Source organism: Poecilia latipinna, unplaced genomic scaffold (genome assembly GCF_001443285.1).
Source record: "Poecilia latipinna isolate Pla-1442-1.1 unplaced genomic scaffold, P_latipinna-1.0 Scaffold204, whole genome shotgun sequence".
NCBI classification, from domain to species: Eukaryota; Metazoa; Chordata; class Actinopteri; order Cyprinodontiformes; family Poeciliidae; genus Poecilia; species Poecilia latipinna.
The window spans coordinates 120,678-137,691 of record NW_015112820.1 but is presented as its reverse complement, the minus strand read 5'-3'; the positions used below and the strand labels follow the sequence as shown (position 1 = coordinate 137,691).

Genomic DNA, 17,014 nt, shown 5'->3' with positions numbered 1-17,014 from the left:
GCAGCATGCTGATGATCCCTCCGTTCTCCGAGCTTCACTTCACCTCAGAGCCACCAGGCTCCTCCGGATCTTTGCTGCTAGTCAATCTGTCGTTTTCATGCTAACATGCACAGCTGGCTGACGGCTGCAGCGGATCGATGGTGCATGAGAAATGTCAGGATGACTAAACGATCTCTGTCCGTGAACCCGTTCTGCAGCCAGAGACGTCAAAACGCGAATTCATCAACTGAAGATGTCAGATCTGGTTTGTGTGTAAACAGAGTCTCAATGCTGCTCCAAATCAGTACGTCCTGGAATTTGTAGGAAAAATTACAGTTTTACTGAAGAGGATTAGGGAAACTGAAAAAAATAAATTAAAAATCTGACTTTTTTTCTAACAATTCTGACTTTTATCACAGTTTTCTGTAGTTGTTGGCTGCAAAATACTTGTTTTTCTTTTTTAAATTGTAAAATAGTTAAAAAACAAAAAACTTTTATCTTTGTCTGCACAACCATAAACAAAACTTTAAATATTTTAATAAAAAAGTCAGATTTCTACAGAAGAAGAGATTAAATATAAGTGGATCAGAAGGGAAAAAAAAGCTTGCAAGCCTAAACAAACACAATTTGCATGAATTAATAAATCTGCTGATGGCGTTTTAATGTTTCTTTCCTCCAGGAACCAGAATCAGTTCCTTCACTCAGGCTGATCTGGCGTCTCGCAGCATCCAGTATGTTCATACCAGCGAAGAAGAAAAACACGCTGACCAGTTCTCCTTCACCGTGTCCGACGGGACAAACGAGGTAAAAGAGGGGAAGGTGCTGACGAGAAAAGGTTCCGTCTTATTTACTCTGGAACCATCACTCTGCCTCCACCGTGTTTCACTATAGCATCTTTTTCTGGCATAATGTCGCAGTTGTTTTTTCACCAAATGTTACAAAAGCACACAAAAAGTTCTGCTTTTGTCTCATCGAGGGCTTTTAATGTTTTTATCTTTTTTAATCTTTTTCAAAATCTTTCTCTTTCTCACTGTTTATTCAATGTCACATGCTGTTTTTATTTTAATTATGTAAAGCACTTTGAAATGCCTTGCTGCTGAAATGTGCTGTACAAATAAAATTTGATTGATTGTAAACAATTATTTTATTAATCGATTAATTTATCAATTACTATGTTTAATTAAGTAATTAAATAAAAACTTGTCCTTTATTAGCTACTGAAGCTATGCTGTAAAAAACACATCTATAATTTGTGATAAAATACCAGATGCTGCTGGCATTTAATGTAAAAAAAATATATTTAGATTTATTTATTTTTTACCATATTGTATTAAGTACTGTACAATTTGGTAAATTATTTTTACCATATTGAAAGAATTTATGGTAAAATTCTGGCAACTACAGCTGGCGGTATTTTACCGTAATTCAGAGACATTGGGTTTTTTTTACAGTGTAGATAAAAGAATATTTTAAAGAGAAAATGGTTGTAAAAACAATTCAGTTTTTTTCTTTAAAAAAAAAACAGTTTATTGCTTAAAATGCAGTGCAATTCACAAATTATTTTTAGTTTGAAGTATAAAAGACAAATTTTTTAACATGTTAAAACAGATAAAACTTTTCACATTAACTTTCAAAAATTAAAAATCATCTTAAATTGAGGCAACTTTCAGTCTCAGGTATGAATATATAAACATTTGATTATAAAATAGATGTTTTAATTGTTCTTAATTTCTATTTTTTTATGACTGATTGATACATTCATTGATAGCCAGAATGTATTTCCGTCTGCCTGATTTGTGAAATGCCAGTTCTATTTTGCAGCATACGCACTGATCTATGCACTCATCTTTTCTATCAAGTTCGAAGTGGATCCATACTTTTGACACTTTTTGTCTGTTTTGATTAACCAGAAATGTCCCTTTCCATCATACCGACTATCACTTTTTCATTTTCTTCCATTGAATGCTCTTTCATGCTGAACACAGCGGTCAGTGTTTCACTGATCCTGTCATTTGCTTGACCTGTATCAAATATACCTGACACAGGAGCTGCTCAGGGGTAAAAAATTAGCACATTAGCTTCCCCAGCTACGTTCACCTCATGCATAAAATTGCCTTGCTAATTCAAATTAATGGAAATCAGGAGGAGAAAAGAAAACGTGAGAAAGGTCGTTTGCCCTTTACGCCTGAGTGCTAACAGTGCGTGGGAGATTTTTGGCTAGTTTAATTGTTCAAAGGTTTTCCTTTCGGTTTTTGGTGCAGCGCCCCCACAGGCGAGGAGGGGAACAGTTTTTTCAAAACATTTCATTTGTTTGAAGCAGCGCAGAGTCAAATCAAACTGCAGCAGCTGAAAATGCAACAAATGTTGCAAATACTCTTTTACTCTTATTCATTTCTTGGACTTTTTCTACTTGAGTAAAAATATGTTGAAGTATTCCTACTCTTGCTTGAGTTTTTGGCTTCTTTTGGTTTGGAGCAGTCTGTAAACCACTGCTTTCCTGCAGGTTGCTCAGACTTTCTACATCACCATGAAGCCAGTGGACGACTCGCTGCCGCTGCTACAGGTTCCTGGCATGAGAGTCCAGGAGGGCGTGAGGAAAACCATCACTGAGTTTGAGCTGAAGGCCACAGACGCAGACACAGAGGTGAAATAATTAACATTTCATCACACCCTGCTAATGTGATTATTTTATTCACACTCTATTGGGGTCAGCTGAGGATTTTGTGTTTCAAATCATAAAGATTTGACGTCTTGCCAGTAATGTGATTCAGCTTTTTTGTGTCTCTGGAGGACTTTGGGATTAACCAGTGAATCTCCTTTAATGAAATATATCCAAGCCAGATTAAAACTAAATCCCATTCACAAAATTCAGGGCTACTTTAGGTCAGATTAAAATGTTATAAACTCTCTGTTGCTTGAACGTTTAGTTTAATTTAGCTTCGATTAGAGGGGTCCAAAGTGACGCCTCGGGGCCATTTGTGGCCCTTGTAGTGATTTTGTGCCACAAAATTTCAAAAATAAAATAAATTTGGCCAGATCCGAACATTTTACTTTTAATTATTACCAAGTTAATGTTGTTACAATGCAAAATGTTAAATACAAACACAAATTATTAGCACATTTAGCACCAGTAGGTGAGATTGATTGGTAGCTCTAAAACCTTCAATCTCTGATTGGTTGCTTTGAAGAGATTGATCTTTTCTGTCTCAACATGGTGACAGTTTTAGCAAAGATGTAAAAAACATATTTTTATGAAAGTTAGAGACTGCAGCTTTTTTTTTTTTAAATATCTGAAACTGAAAAAACAGATTAAAAACTATTTATTTATTCAAATATCAATAAATCAGGTATTGTAGTTCCTTCTACATCCTGGTGTAATTTTTCTGCTGTAAAAACAAAAATACGAAGTCGTTAACGTCTGTTTTCTCCTGCAGGCGGAGTACGTCGTCTTCACCGTCGTCCAGCCTCCCCGCCACGGGACCATCGAGCGCAGCAGCAACGGCCAGCACTACCGGCAGACCGGCACCTTCACCATGGACGACATCTACCAGAACCGCATCAGCTACAACCACGACGGCTCCAACTCGCTCAAAGACCGCTTCACCTTCACCGTGGCCGACGGCACCAACGTCTTCTTCATGGTGGAGGAGGCCGACAAGGAGGTGTGTGTTTCTGAGTGGCAGCGCTGAGGTGTTTTTATTTCAGGAGGATGATTGAAACGGTGGGTTTCTGTTGATTTGTCTGGTTTCAGTCAGTCAAGTTTGTTTATTTCAGCAACAAGGCAGCTCAAAGTGCTTCACATCATGAAAACACAAAAATATAAAGCCATAAAACACACAGTGAACAGCTGACTTTATTTTGTCAAGTGTCGTCGTTACACATCAAAGTGTTGATTAATGTTTCATTTATAATGTCTCAGAAGCAACTCTAAATAGGTGGGATTTTAGTCTGGATTTAAAGGAACTCGGTGTTTCGGCTGTTTTTCAGTTTTCTGGAAGTTTGTTCCAGATTTGTGAAGCTGTCTGCTGCTTCTCCGTGTCTGGTTCTGGTTCTGTGGAAGCAGAGCCGAACCAGAAGCAGAAGACATGAGAGGTCTGGAAGGTTGCAATGACAACAGCAGATCTTTAAGTTGTTCATTGATTTAGAAACTAACAGTAGTATTTTAAAGTCTGTTCTGTCAGTGGAAAGACTTTTAACACTGAGGCGATGTGCTCCATCTTCCTGGTTCTAGTCAGAACACCAGCAGCAGCAGCAGCACAGTTCTGGATCTGGTTGATTTTTTTTAGTCAGACCTGTGAAGATTAGTCTTTTAATCCTGGAAATGTTCTTCAGGTGATAGAAGGCTGACTTTGCAACCGTCTTTATGTGGCTCTGAAGGTTCCGGTGTAGTTTTATGGGTTTTCCAAGAGGAGCAGCTTTGCTAAACTGTGAATCTTTGTTTAAGGAATAATCTTGGAATGCAAAGTTGGAGCTAAATTGGTTCCATAAAGTTTATTCTCCACAAAATGTTTTTTTGAAACTAAAAAAAAAAAACCCTGAAAAAATTAAACTGAAAATTAATTTCTGAATTTTGAAAGTGAAAAAAAAAAATCAACTGGTTTTTAGATTTAATATTGAACAAATTGTATGGAAGGAATGTAGTTTCATAGGAAACAGATATTTTTTAGATAATGAATGAATACCACTCAATTTTTATCCTGTGGTATTATCGAAATTCATTTTTATTTATTTAAATTCATCAGACAAATTTCACCTGCAGAAAAAAGATAGTACGGCTCAACACCACTTGAATCACATGACTGAAGGAGAATGATTTGATTGGTTGGAAGCCATTTGCTCAATTAATTGCTGATTATTTCGGTTTGGGTCGCCATAAAATCATTACATTTGAAGATAAATGTTTGCTGTCAAATTGAAAGGAAAAAAAGGAAAAAAAATTCATATACATTTAACAAAAACCGTTAAAAATTCAATCTAAGTTTCTGATTCCTTTGAGTGCATTTTTCTACCAAGTGGTTGCTTTTCATGTTTTTTCCTTTTTTCAGTCTGTAAATTTTATATAAGGATTCACAACTGAATGTTAAAAAAGAGACAATTTAGGTCATAATGAGGAATTTTCCTTGTGTGATTCACTGGCAGATTGAAAACAAGAAGCGAGATGAGAGTTGATTTATAAACGCAGAGCGCCGAGACGCCACAGGGAAACGGAGCCGAACGCAGATTTGTCATGAATAAGTGCAACATAAACAGGTTGTTAATCGTCTCGTTGTGTTGCTGCCAGTTTCCCTGTGTGGCTGATCGTCTCAGCAGGAAGCAGGAAGTGTTTTAAACACACCAAGTTATTTTTAACGGTTTTGACTGAATTTCAAACTCCTCTTAGCATATCATACATTCATGACTTGAAAAGAAGGCAGTACCTCTGTCAGAGCTAGTCATATGTATCAACATACAACAAAAAGCAGAAACCTTTTAAATTATTACAATTTAAAACGTCTGTGAAACCCAAGACAGATTTTTTACTTATCTACTGAACTTAAGTTCACAGCAGGTTTTGATTCTCAAATCCAATTTTTTCACGTGGTTGTTCATAATATTAATTAAATGCAATCAGACACAGAAGAATGTTTTATTATTTTAAATTAGTATTACCACTTGACTTCTTTATTGTTTTTACATGTATTGGTTAGAAAAGCTCCTACGGACATGTGCAGAAAATTAGCTATGCTTAAAGCACCATAACACAAGCGTAGGATTCTAATCTACCACAGAGATCGATTATTGATAATCGTAAAATTAACATCGAGCCTAAAAACGGAAAACTGCAACTGATTGAACGTTCTGTTCTTTGTGTTTGTTGTTTTTTTGTGTTCAATCCTGAAACATACAGTGGTGTTGTTGTCGGTTGTTATGGCAACGAGAGCAAGAAAAACAGTGGTTTTGAGTTGTTCTTTATTGGTTTTTCTGCGTTATTTTTCCCTTTGCTGTTGCACACTGTACTAAATTATTAGTACCTTCGTCTCCAGGTTTCATTTTGTTGATTGTTTTACGGCGGCAGCTGTGGATGGCATGTAAAGAAATCGTCTTTTTGCCCTCCAGCGCTGTGCGCAGGCTCAAAGTTTCCAGATGTAAACGATAACATGCCGGGGGTCTACGGTAAGCGGACACGGTTTGGACGCGCTTGTCTTCCGTTCTTCCCATCCGTAGCTTCGTTCCTCACCTCTGACGGAAACATGGCCGTCTGTCGCTACGATGTTGGCGTTGGCTTTACGGTCGTAGCTATGAGCCAGCCTGGGGGGCATCGACTCCTCTGCTTGTCAGTTTAGGCCTCCCTCTCCTCGTCTCGGCTCCATCTGTCATCACTAATAGTCTGTGTGTGATTAAACTGAAGGACAGCCAGCAGGTACCGATACCCGCCTCATCCAATCACACAAACAAACGCCTCTCAGGCTTTTGTTTATTACCTCTCCATCAACGCTCCCCTCCACATCCACACGTCTCCTCCGTTTGGTTTCTGGTGCTGATGTTGGAGGTGGATGCTCTCCCGCTGGCGCTGCCTTGTTATTGAATATGATATGCATAATGCATAAAGTGGATGAATGGATCCTTTAGTGGCGTGTGTCAATGTCGGCGTGATGACAGGCTGTAAAGTCTCTTGTTCTTCTGAGACACAACTGAATGACAAGTGATTTATGTGAGGATTACCCAGATCCGCCGATCGCTACATGTCAGCAGATGTAACTAGTTACATCACTTGAGTAACTTGTTTGGAAAAATTTACTTTTAGGAGTATTTTTACTAAGCTGTACTTTTTACTTTTACTTGAGTAATTTTATTTTCTTACTCGAGTAAATGTGTGTATTTTTTACCCACATGAACAAACATGTTTTAACCAAAAATGCACCTGAGGCAGACACACACCTGCAGTTTTTGTTAAAGTTTCATAAGATTTATGTTGAAAGAAACTGATTTGAAAAACTTTTTGTTTTCCTGATTTTATTGTTTTTCTTTTACTTATATGAATTATCATCATTTTGGTCCTTAAAACACAAGAATTTCCACTTAACTTTATATTTTTTTCCTTCTGATTATGTAATATTTACTAAATTGATTGATAATTTGATCAGTTAGTTTTTCCCAAATACTTTTTTACTCTTGAGTAATTTGTTGGACTTCTACTTTCTACTTTTACTGAGTAAAACTATGTTGAAGTGTTTTAAGTAAATAAGTCCTTAATATTGATTTTTTTTAAAAGTTCTGGTTCCACTTCTAACAAGACATTTTCCCATAAGCGAAATAATCAGTCAGTTGAACTTTTTCATCAGTATTAAGAAATTATTGACTTAAAACAAACTCATAATTCTTGCCAAAAATGTTACTTATTAGTTAGTTTTCTTAATTAAAGTTTACTAAGATATTTGCAGTTGAAACTGATGCAAAAATATGCAAAATATAACCAGAAATCATTAAATTTCACACAGACTTCAGTGCATTTTTTAATCTAGCTTCTTAATCCTGGTGTGTAAATTAATCTCAGCTCAGGAATTAATCATGAAATTATGATTTCAACCCTTTGATTCTCTGCTTTCTGCACCTTTAGTACACTTAAAGGAAACTTAGATGTTATAAATCCCAATGTCTGTTTATTTATAGCAGCAGGGGGTCGGCTCTTTTAACTGGAATGAGGCACCTAGTTGGGATTTCTTCTTCTACTCTTGAATTTTACGACACAAACATGAAACGTATTTGCATAACGCCTTGTCAGCAGCTCGGCTTAAACACTTTTAATGAGAAAAAGGAATAAAAGTACTTATTTATTTATCACTGTGTAATTTCCCCACTAAGGTCATCTTGATATCTTTTTATTTTTTTAAATACTTTACAGTATTTCTAAGTGTCTTTTTATGTTTTGCAGATTGTGACAGCTGCTCCTCAGAAGTTTAAAATCGATATTCTTCCGGTGGACGACGGAACGCCGCGGATCGTCACCAACTTGGGATTGCAGTGGCTGGAATACATGAACAACAAGGTACAACAAACTAAAAACAAAGTTTTAAAACGGCTTTGGATGCAAAGAAATGCTTAAAAACTGAGATGTTTTAATGAGGAAGGAAAATTTCTAACAATCATTGACAGAGCAACACCACAGCTCTGTGTGAATAATTTCTCACCAATTAAATAGTCATTTTTTTCACTTACCGACTCATAAATATGGAGCAAAATAAAACTTAATTCCCCAACCTGCAGGTGTTTTTTAAAAAACTCATCACAAAGTAAAGCCAATTATGCAGCCTTATTTATGTTTGTTTGAACGCTGTTGGAATGTCATTTTGTGAAATTGTTCCTCGCCTGCGTTGTTTGCGCTGCTGCTAATTAAGTCCTCTGTGTTTTATCACTTAGGCAAATTATGAAAATGCTGAACCTCTGCTTCATCTCATTGGTTTTTGAGCAGGAAGCAAATCCTGTTAGCACATATTTGTGCCATTATGAGGTGTTTTTTCAGCTGCAGCTCACGCAAACACACAAGGATGTTGCTGCTGAAGTGTGAAGCTCATACTTAGCGAGTAAATAGCAGCGTGTAGCCGAGGTTATGAATAACAACGCTGATCTGCAACGAGGGTTTTAAAATCACTTTTTGCTCTTTTCTGCTGTTATATTTTTAGACATCTGTCAAAACATTCATCCAGAAAGTGTTTATTAAAGGTCAAGAAGAAACCTTCCCCCAAGTAGATAAAAAAATCCATATCCAACCTACATTAATATGGGAAATAACACTGCTTACAGACATTTCTGCGAAATTTTTCATCGTGATTTATTTATGCAGTTTGCAAAAAGTGTTAAACTTCAATGTTTTTCTCAGTTTAACTATTTCTAATAGAGACACCGACGACAGACTGACAAAGACCGAAGAAATCAAAGCAAACTGGCCAGCAACTGAAGTTGTGGGGAAAAAATGGAATGCAATTAAAGGGGACCCATTATACAAAATTCACCTTTTGCTTGTTTTTGTATTTCCATGGGGGTCTCAACTGCTTCTAAAAACAACCTAAGACATTTTTTGGCACTAGGTTAATGCTTTTTGGTGTCTGGAAAAGGAGCTGGTTTTGTGCTGTACAATGGCTGCTAGAAAAAAGTTTTGTTTTTGACTCATCATCCAGAAACCTCTTGCTGCATCCTTGTAGGTTGTGCAGGAGGCTTTACTAATGCTTTTCAAAGATGTACACCTATATAATTGCACCTGTTTATAATTTCTTTTCAAATCTTTTTGCTTTTACTTGCTTGTTTAATGATGAGAAACATTTTTACAGGCCATCATTTGGTATTAAAGCCAGGTGATGTTGCAGCAGGAGGAGGATCTCTTTCTAAATGCTGACAGGCTTCAGCTGGTTTCTTGGCTTTCAGTGGGTTGTTGTTCATTATTTTCTTCAGTGTGTTCAATAATTATTCCCTATGTTGTTCAGCTTTGGCCTTCAGGTTTTCACAGGTTTGTCAAAATCTTCTGCAGCCAGACTGCAGACTTGAATGAAAAGCAAATTTTAACCTACTTTTCATTCATCAGTGGAGTCTTGTGCTGTGACTAAATGCTGTCATAGTTTGGGCTGGTTTCTCGGCTTTCTATGGCTTTTTGCTCATCCTTTTCTTTAACGTATTTTTTCTTCACAAATCTCCTTCCCTGATCCATTCCCGTTAATTTTTTCGCCAGGCCACCAATCTAATCACAAAGAAAGAGCTGCTGACGATGGACCCAGACACTGACGACGGACAGCTGGTGTATGAAATCACAGCAGAGCCCAAACACGGATTCCTGGAGAGCAAGCTCAAACCTGGCAACCCCGTCAACACGTTCACACAAGGTAAAGAGGAGTTTGGTTTTCATTTCTATCTGCCAGAAATTACATGTGCTGTGTCTCCACTTTGATTAATTTATGAGTATTGCATTCTACTTCCAGTTAGACTCAAGTCTGTTCTTTTCTTACAATCAAAAATAAAGCAAAAATTGTGTTTTTTTTTTATTTTAATCACAGCAGAGAATATATTTAAATGTATTTCTAACAGTTTTAATGAACTAGACATGTAATGTAGCTATCTAAGATAAATTTAGTGATTTATATTCATTGACATGATCTATGTCAACGGCTCCATTTAATGCAGATTATTTAAATTTGGCAAAAATGTATCTATAAAATTATGACTATCAAAACCTCTCCATACCTTTAATCTCTCATTTAAGTGAAAATCTCAAGGTGTAGCTTATACTTTTCATCTATATATAAGAATTATTGCCTTAAAACGAGCTTATTTATTTAGCTGAAAATTACTTTTAAGTTATTTTTGTTTTATTTCAAGTGAACCAAGATATTTGCACTGCAAACTAGATCAACTCAGAAAAAATAAATTTACAAAAACAGTTTTTAAAAGCAATCCTCTTTCTTGCTGAAAAGTTACTTATAACCTTGTTTTGTCTTATTTCAAACATACTGAGGTATTTGAATTAGAAAACAGACCAAACATGCTGGGTAATATTTTGTATTTTTGCAGTGCACAGGGAATTAAAGCTCCATTTATTTGCTACAGTTTCATGTTTTATTGCTGCCCCCTTCTGTCCAGGTTGCCACAGAGTTAAATTATCTGTAGTTTGAGTTGCAAGTTAATATCCTGATACTTTACTGTTTATGAACTGTGTGGTTCTTCATGCAGGACGTCCAGATCAGAGGATTTACCCTCTGCTCAGGACTTTAGATGCTCTTCAGCTGCATCTTTCCTCCAGGTTTCCATGTTTATCCAGTTAATTTTGACTTTCAATCAGCAGGGCTCTTATTCGGAGCCTGTTTGTGTCGTGTTCGCCTTCAGGCTGCAGCCTGGAATCAGTGTCAGCCTGTTTTTATTATGAGATGTTGATCCTTCAGGCCGGAGAGAAACTCCAAACACTCATTTTAATGTGTTCAGTGTTCAGCTCCGAGTACAGAAAAGCACTTCTCCTGATGATAAGAAACATCCGATGAGTAAATAATCCCCTCTGGGCAGGAATAAATGTTAGTGAATAAGGTGAAAAGGATTTCTGGTGTAAAGTATTTACATACTGGTGTGTGTGTTTGTGCTGCTTTTTTCCAGCTGCATGTTGCCCTCAGCGACCTGAAGGTCATTTTAGCGTTTATGCATCTTCATTTGCCTTTAGTTAAGGTTTTATATTTTCTCCAGCCTCCTCTGGGAGGAATCGGTGAGCAGGAAATGTCAGCCAGCGTTGATATTCTTACTCATTTGGACTCAGAAGTGATGGAAATAAGCCAGAGGAGGCAAATTTTAAAGCAATTATTTTGGAGGAAATGCAAAGTTAGTTTCTGTCTTCGTACTGAAGCCAGAAATACCTGCCAAGAAAAAAATGGAGCCAAACTAGCTGCTAATTGCAGATTTTTTAGATGATATTTGAGTCAAGAATTAGGAAGTTAAGCAGTCACAATATTTTTAATTCTTTCTGTAAAAACATGAAGTTTAAAGCAACAGCCTCAGAAATGAGTCACTTCTCAAACTTTAAGGACTTGCATTCATTTATTATCATTTCAAAAATCAACCCACAAAATTATTTGTTTTCTTGTTATAAGAGTCAAACTCTTACATTTGTTATTTGATCTGATATGATCCAAGAGTTCAAGCAGAAAACTCAAACAAACATAAAAATCTTGTGATATCTTCTTTGTCGGTGCAGGATTGGGTATTTAGAGCTTTCAACCTAAAAATAATCCAGAATGGTGATCAGCTCTTCTCGTGTTTCTGTGCTCCAGCTGATGTCAACCTGGGTCTGATCCGCTACGTGCTGCGTCAGGAGAACGTCCAGGAAACCATGGACACCTTCAAGTTTCTGGTGAAAGACAGCAAACCCAACGTGGTCAGCGACAACGTCTTCCACATCCAGTGGTCCCTCATCAGCTTTGAGCACAAAAGGTACTGCAGCACTGAAAAAAGGCAAAAACGCTGCAAAACCACAAAATGTTACCAAACATTTTCAGTGCCAGTATCTTAGTGCACTTCAACTAAGAAAAAAAGTAACTTACAAGTGACTTTTCAGGAAGATATGGGATCTTTTTTTAAGTGAATAATTCTGTAAAATTGAATAAAAAGTACTAGATCCACTGGCAGTAGTTCTAAAAAACATTATTATTATTTTTTTCTAATATTTTTGTTCAGAATTGTAATTTCACAACTGAGAGACCTTGTTGTTGTTAGTTTAAATAAGAATCTTTAATAACTGATGCTTTGTTTCCTAATCCTAAATTTCAGTCTTTTGTGAGAAGATCAAAGTCATTCAAGTGCAATAATTACATTTGAGTTCACAATTTTATCAAAACAACAATAATTCTGGGTGCAGAAACTAATCTGCAAGATTGAAACCATGGCAACCGTTCAGAAGCTGGGAATCAGTTCGTTATAAGTGAAACAATCTGCCAGTGGAACTAGTTCTTTTTCATCAGTATTAGGGAATTATTTGCTTAAAACAAGCTGCTAAAATGTCACTTGGAAGTTGTTTTGATGACATTATATTTACGATATTTGCTCTAGAAACTAAACCAAATTTACGTGGTAAGATTTTGTGATTTTGCAGTGAAAATGTAAGATAACGTCTCCGTTCCTCTGATTTGCCCTCAGCTACAACGTGAGCGAGAAAGCCGGAACCGTAGCCGTGACGGTGAAGCGCAGCGGAAACCTCAACCAGTACGCCATCGTCCTCTGTCGCACCGAACAGGGCAGCGCCGTCTCCACCAGCAGCACCGGAACGCGACCCGAACAGCAGGACTACGTGGAATACGCCGGACAGGTGCGCTGTCGAAGGAACCAAAGATTTATATCACAGGCGTCAAACTTTTTGTCATGTGGGTCAAAATTGACAGGTCAGCAGAATTCACAGGCCAAAAAAATAAAAAAAATAATGAATAATTAATAGAAATGTTAAAATAAAATCAAACAATTAGTTTCGTGATTTTTTTTTTTTTAATTGTAGATCCAAAACTTTAAAATGATTTTGCACAGTTTTTGTATTAAAAATATGTAATTTAGTTTTATAATTCTTTTTGATTTGATTGAACAAATTTATTATAAGAAAACTATTTGAGTTTCTCTCTTTCTAAATACTATATTTAGCCAAGTTTAGCAAATTAAATAAAAGCTGACAGCAAAGTTGGTTTTTCAGTAAAAGTCTGTAAATACGCTCAGTTCTGCTGATTAGAACAGTTTGGTTATAAACATTTTCAACTGTAAGAAGATTATATTGGTAATAATTTCACCTAAATAAAAATAAAAAGTTTGTATCATTCTCGAATGGCAGCTGAGAGCCGCAAAAAATCACTTCAAGAGCCACAAATGGCCGGCAGGCCGCGCTTTGGACACCCGGTTCTGTATCTTTCTTTAAAACTCTCCTCTTCTGGTTCTGCAGGTCCAGTTTGACGAACGCGAAGACACCAAGGTTTGCACCATAGTGATCAACGACGACAAGGTGTTTGAGGGGGTGGAGAGCTTCCACGTGGAGCTCAGCATGCCGGTGTACGCGCTGCTCGGGGCAAACACGCGCGCCGTCGTCAACATCAACGACACGGAGGACGAGCCAACGCTGCAGTTTGACAAGAAGACTTACCACGTTAACGAAAGCAGCGGCTTCTTCAGCGCGCCCATCGAGAGGAAAGGTAGAGAGAAACGATTGGTTTCAAGATTTGGTGATGAATGTAAGCAGAGATCGGCCCTCAGAGTTAGACGGGTAACTAAATCTGTCGACTCTGAGACGATTTTCCTTCTGATGCTTTAAACTTTGGATTCTGAGTTTTGCTTTTGTATGTTTATGTCACTTTGGATCATGACGTTTGCAGATGATACTGGAATATTAGTTGAAAATGGGGGAGCAGGTGGAAGAGAATAACAAGCTAAATATGTAGCCTGCTTGCTAAATGTTTAAGTAATAAGCTAAATATTTAGTTTGAAAAGTAAATGTCTAGCTTATAAATACATATTTAGCCAGGCTAAGTATTTAATTTGGGGCTAAATAACTTGGTTTGAAAATTAATATTTAGTTTAAATTAAATGTTTAGCTTCAAAAATAAATATTTCATTTGGAACTAAATATTTCATCTTACTAAATACGTATATTGGAGCTAAATATTTAGTTTAGAAATTGAATGTTTAAATAGAAGATTAAATGTTTAGTTTGGAAAATAAATATGTATTTTGTAATATAGATATTTAACTTGGAACTAAATGTTTAGTTAAATTGATGTTTCATTTGGAGCCAAATATTTAGCTCAGAAGTAAACATTTAGTTGGGAACTAAATATTTAGCTTGCAAAATAAATGAAAACTAAATGTTAATATCCTAACTAGTGTAGTTGGTGACCAGTTGGGAACTAAATATTTAGTTTGCAAAACTAAATATTTAGTTCCCAACTAAACGTTTAATTCTTTGCTAATATTTTGTTTACTAACAGCTAAATATATTCAGTAACTAAATGAATATTTAGTTACTGAATAGTTTAACTAAACTTTTAACTTTAGTTAAAAGTTTAATTTTGAGCTAAATATTTGTTTACAATCCAAATATTTAAATATTTGAGTGTGTTCTCCTTGTTGCTTCTCTCTATAAATTAAATTTGGCACCAAATAAAGAAACATTCTACTATAAAATGCTTCTGTTTTTTCTGGTAAAGTGACAGATGTTGTCAGATTGTTGCTTTGCCGCCTCACCTCTTCCATGTCTGAACTGCCTTGGACCTTTTCACGCAGGCGACGCCTCCAGCACCGTGTCGGCTCTCTGCTACACCGTCTCCAAGTCGGCGAAGGGCAGCAGCCTCCACGGCCTGGAGTCCGGCTCCGACTACAAGAGCCGCGGCATGAGCGGCGACAACCGCGTCATCTTTGGGCCCGGCGTCAGCATGTCCACCTGCGACGTGAAGCTCGTCGACGACAGCGAGTACGAACTGTCCGAGGAGTTCGAGCTGGTGCTGTCGGACGCCTCCGACAACGCCCGCGTGGGCGACGTGTCGTCGGCCAAGGTCGTCATCGACGGACCCAACGACGCGTCGACTGTGACGCTTGGAAATGCGACCTTTACGTTCAGTGAAGATGCTGGTGTGAACCTCGCTCTCGCATCCAGATGGATGTGTTTGGTTTCTCTGCCGGGTGGATCCGGTTGTGTTTTTGACCCGAGTTTGCTGGGATCTCTTCTGTCCAGGAACCATAGAGATACCGGTGTTGCGCCAGGGAAGCGACCTGTCCTCTGTGACGTCTGTGTGGTGCGCTACCAGACCTCTGGACCCGCCGTCGGCCATCCCAGGAGTCGACTACATCCCCAGCTCCAAGAAGGTGGAGTTCAAACCTGGAAAAACTGAGGAGGTACCAACACACACCTGGTGGTGGTCAGAGTGGTGTAGTAACTAGTTTACAATTAACTTTTTGGAAAATTTACTGTTAGGAGTATTTTTACTTAGCTGTACTTTCTACTTTTACTAGAGTAATTTTACTATGAAGTACCTCTGCTCTTACTTGAGTCAAATTTCTGGATTTTCTACCCACTGAATGAAGAACAAACATGTTTTAACCAGAAATTCAGCAGACAGAGAGACACAGCTGCAGTTTTTATTAAAGCTTCATAAGTTTTTTATTGAAATAAACTGATTTATAAACATTTTATTTTGTCTGATTTTGCTGCTGTTATTGGATGAAATATTGTAATTTTGGTCCTTAAAATACCAAGATTTCCACTTAGCTTTATATGTTTATCTGTCTGATGATGTCATTTTAATGATAGTTTTATAGGTTGATATTTTAAAGACCAAAATGACAATAATTCATATAAGTATTTAAAAAATAACAATCAAACAAAATAAAATTTTTCCAAATCAGTTTATGTCAATAAAAACAAAAACTGCAGGTGTGGGTCTGTGTGCGGTGAATTTTTGGTTCAAACATGTTTGTTTTTCATTCAGTGGGTAGAAAATCCAGAAATTTTACTCAAGAGCAGAAACACTTCATAATAAATTTACTCAAGTAAAAAGTACAGTATAGTGAAAATACTATTTATATTCTTTGTAGTAAACTAGTAAATGTAACTAGTTACCACCAACTCTGATCATTTCCAAACTTTCCTCTGGTTTTTGTTTCTTAGACCTGCAGTTTGACCATCATGGACGACATTCAGAACCCGTCCATCGAAGGTCCGGAGTCCTTCGTTATCTTCCTCAGTTCTCCGCAGGGGGCGGTCCTTCAGGAACCCTACGAAGCCGACATCGTCATCACCGACACCTTCCAGGACAGTACGTACCGAGCCCTCCGCACCGTGTTGCTCTGGTTTGACGCATCACTAAAACCAGCTGCTTCTCTCAGTTCCTACCATGCAGTTTGGCAAAACCTCCTACACCGTGAAGGAGAAGGACACCGTCCTCCATGTCCCCATCATCCGGACCGGAGACCTGTCCTTCAAGTCGTCGGTGCGGTGTTTCACTCGGACCATGTCTGCCATGGTGATGGATGACTTTGTGGAGAGGAGGAACGCTGACGAATCCCGAATCACTTTCCTCAAAGGAGAGAAGGTGACGTGTTGACCGAGACGTTGTGCCGAATCCTGTTTGTGGGATTAAATCTCCGTTGGTCCATCAGGTGAAGAACTGCACGGCTCACATCAACGACGACTCCGTCTTCGAGCCTGAGGAGGAATTCCAGCTCCATCTTGGAACGCCGCAGGGCGACCACTGGAGCGGGGCGATGATTGGAGCCAGTGACATCGTGACGATCACCATCACCAATGATGAGGATGGTAAACGCAGCCTGAATGCACTCAATGAATGGCTGAAACGATTAATCAAATCAACTCTGATTAATCGATTAGTGAAATAATCGCCCACTAAATTAGTAATCAAAAAATCATTAACTAGATTATAGAGGCTAAAAAAAGGCTGATTGCTGAAAGATCAATACATTTAAAGCCAAAACTGTTCAAAAATATATACATTTCAGAATTAGGATTTAAAAAATCTTTACCTGTAAATACGATTTTTCCAAAACT

General features: G+C 37.6%; 1 protein-coding gene across 1 annotated transcript in view; it reads left to right on the top strand.

The window, feature by feature from the left end:
- The window catches only part of fras1 (Fraser extracellular matrix complex subunit 1), a 277,569-nt gene that overhangs the window by 248,746 nt on the left and 11,809 nt on the right, over positions 1-17,014 (top strand). Inside the window, exons 47-59 of the mRNA XM_015031370.1 lie at positions 659-783; positions 2,483-2,623; positions 3,414-3,641; positions 7,892-8,005; positions 9,680-9,830; positions 11,757-11,916; positions 12,619-12,787; positions 13,403-13,649; positions 14,737-15,081; positions 15,185-15,345; positions 16,118-16,265; positions 16,336-16,541; positions 16,609-16,765. Coding sequence (XP_014886856.1) covers positions 659-783; positions 2,483-2,623; positions 3,414-3,641; positions 7,892-8,005; positions 9,680-9,830; positions 11,757-11,916; positions 12,619-12,787; positions 13,403-13,649; positions 14,737-15,081; positions 15,185-15,345; positions 16,118-16,265; positions 16,336-16,541; positions 16,609-16,765 — 2,352 coding nt within the window. The remainder of the gene's footprint in view (positions 1-658; positions 784-2,482; positions 2,624-3,413; positions 3,642-7,891; positions 8,006-9,679; positions 9,831-11,756; positions 11,917-12,618; positions 12,788-13,402; positions 13,650-14,736; positions 15,082-15,184; positions 15,346-16,117; positions 16,266-16,335; positions 16,542-16,608; positions 16,766-17,014) is intronic.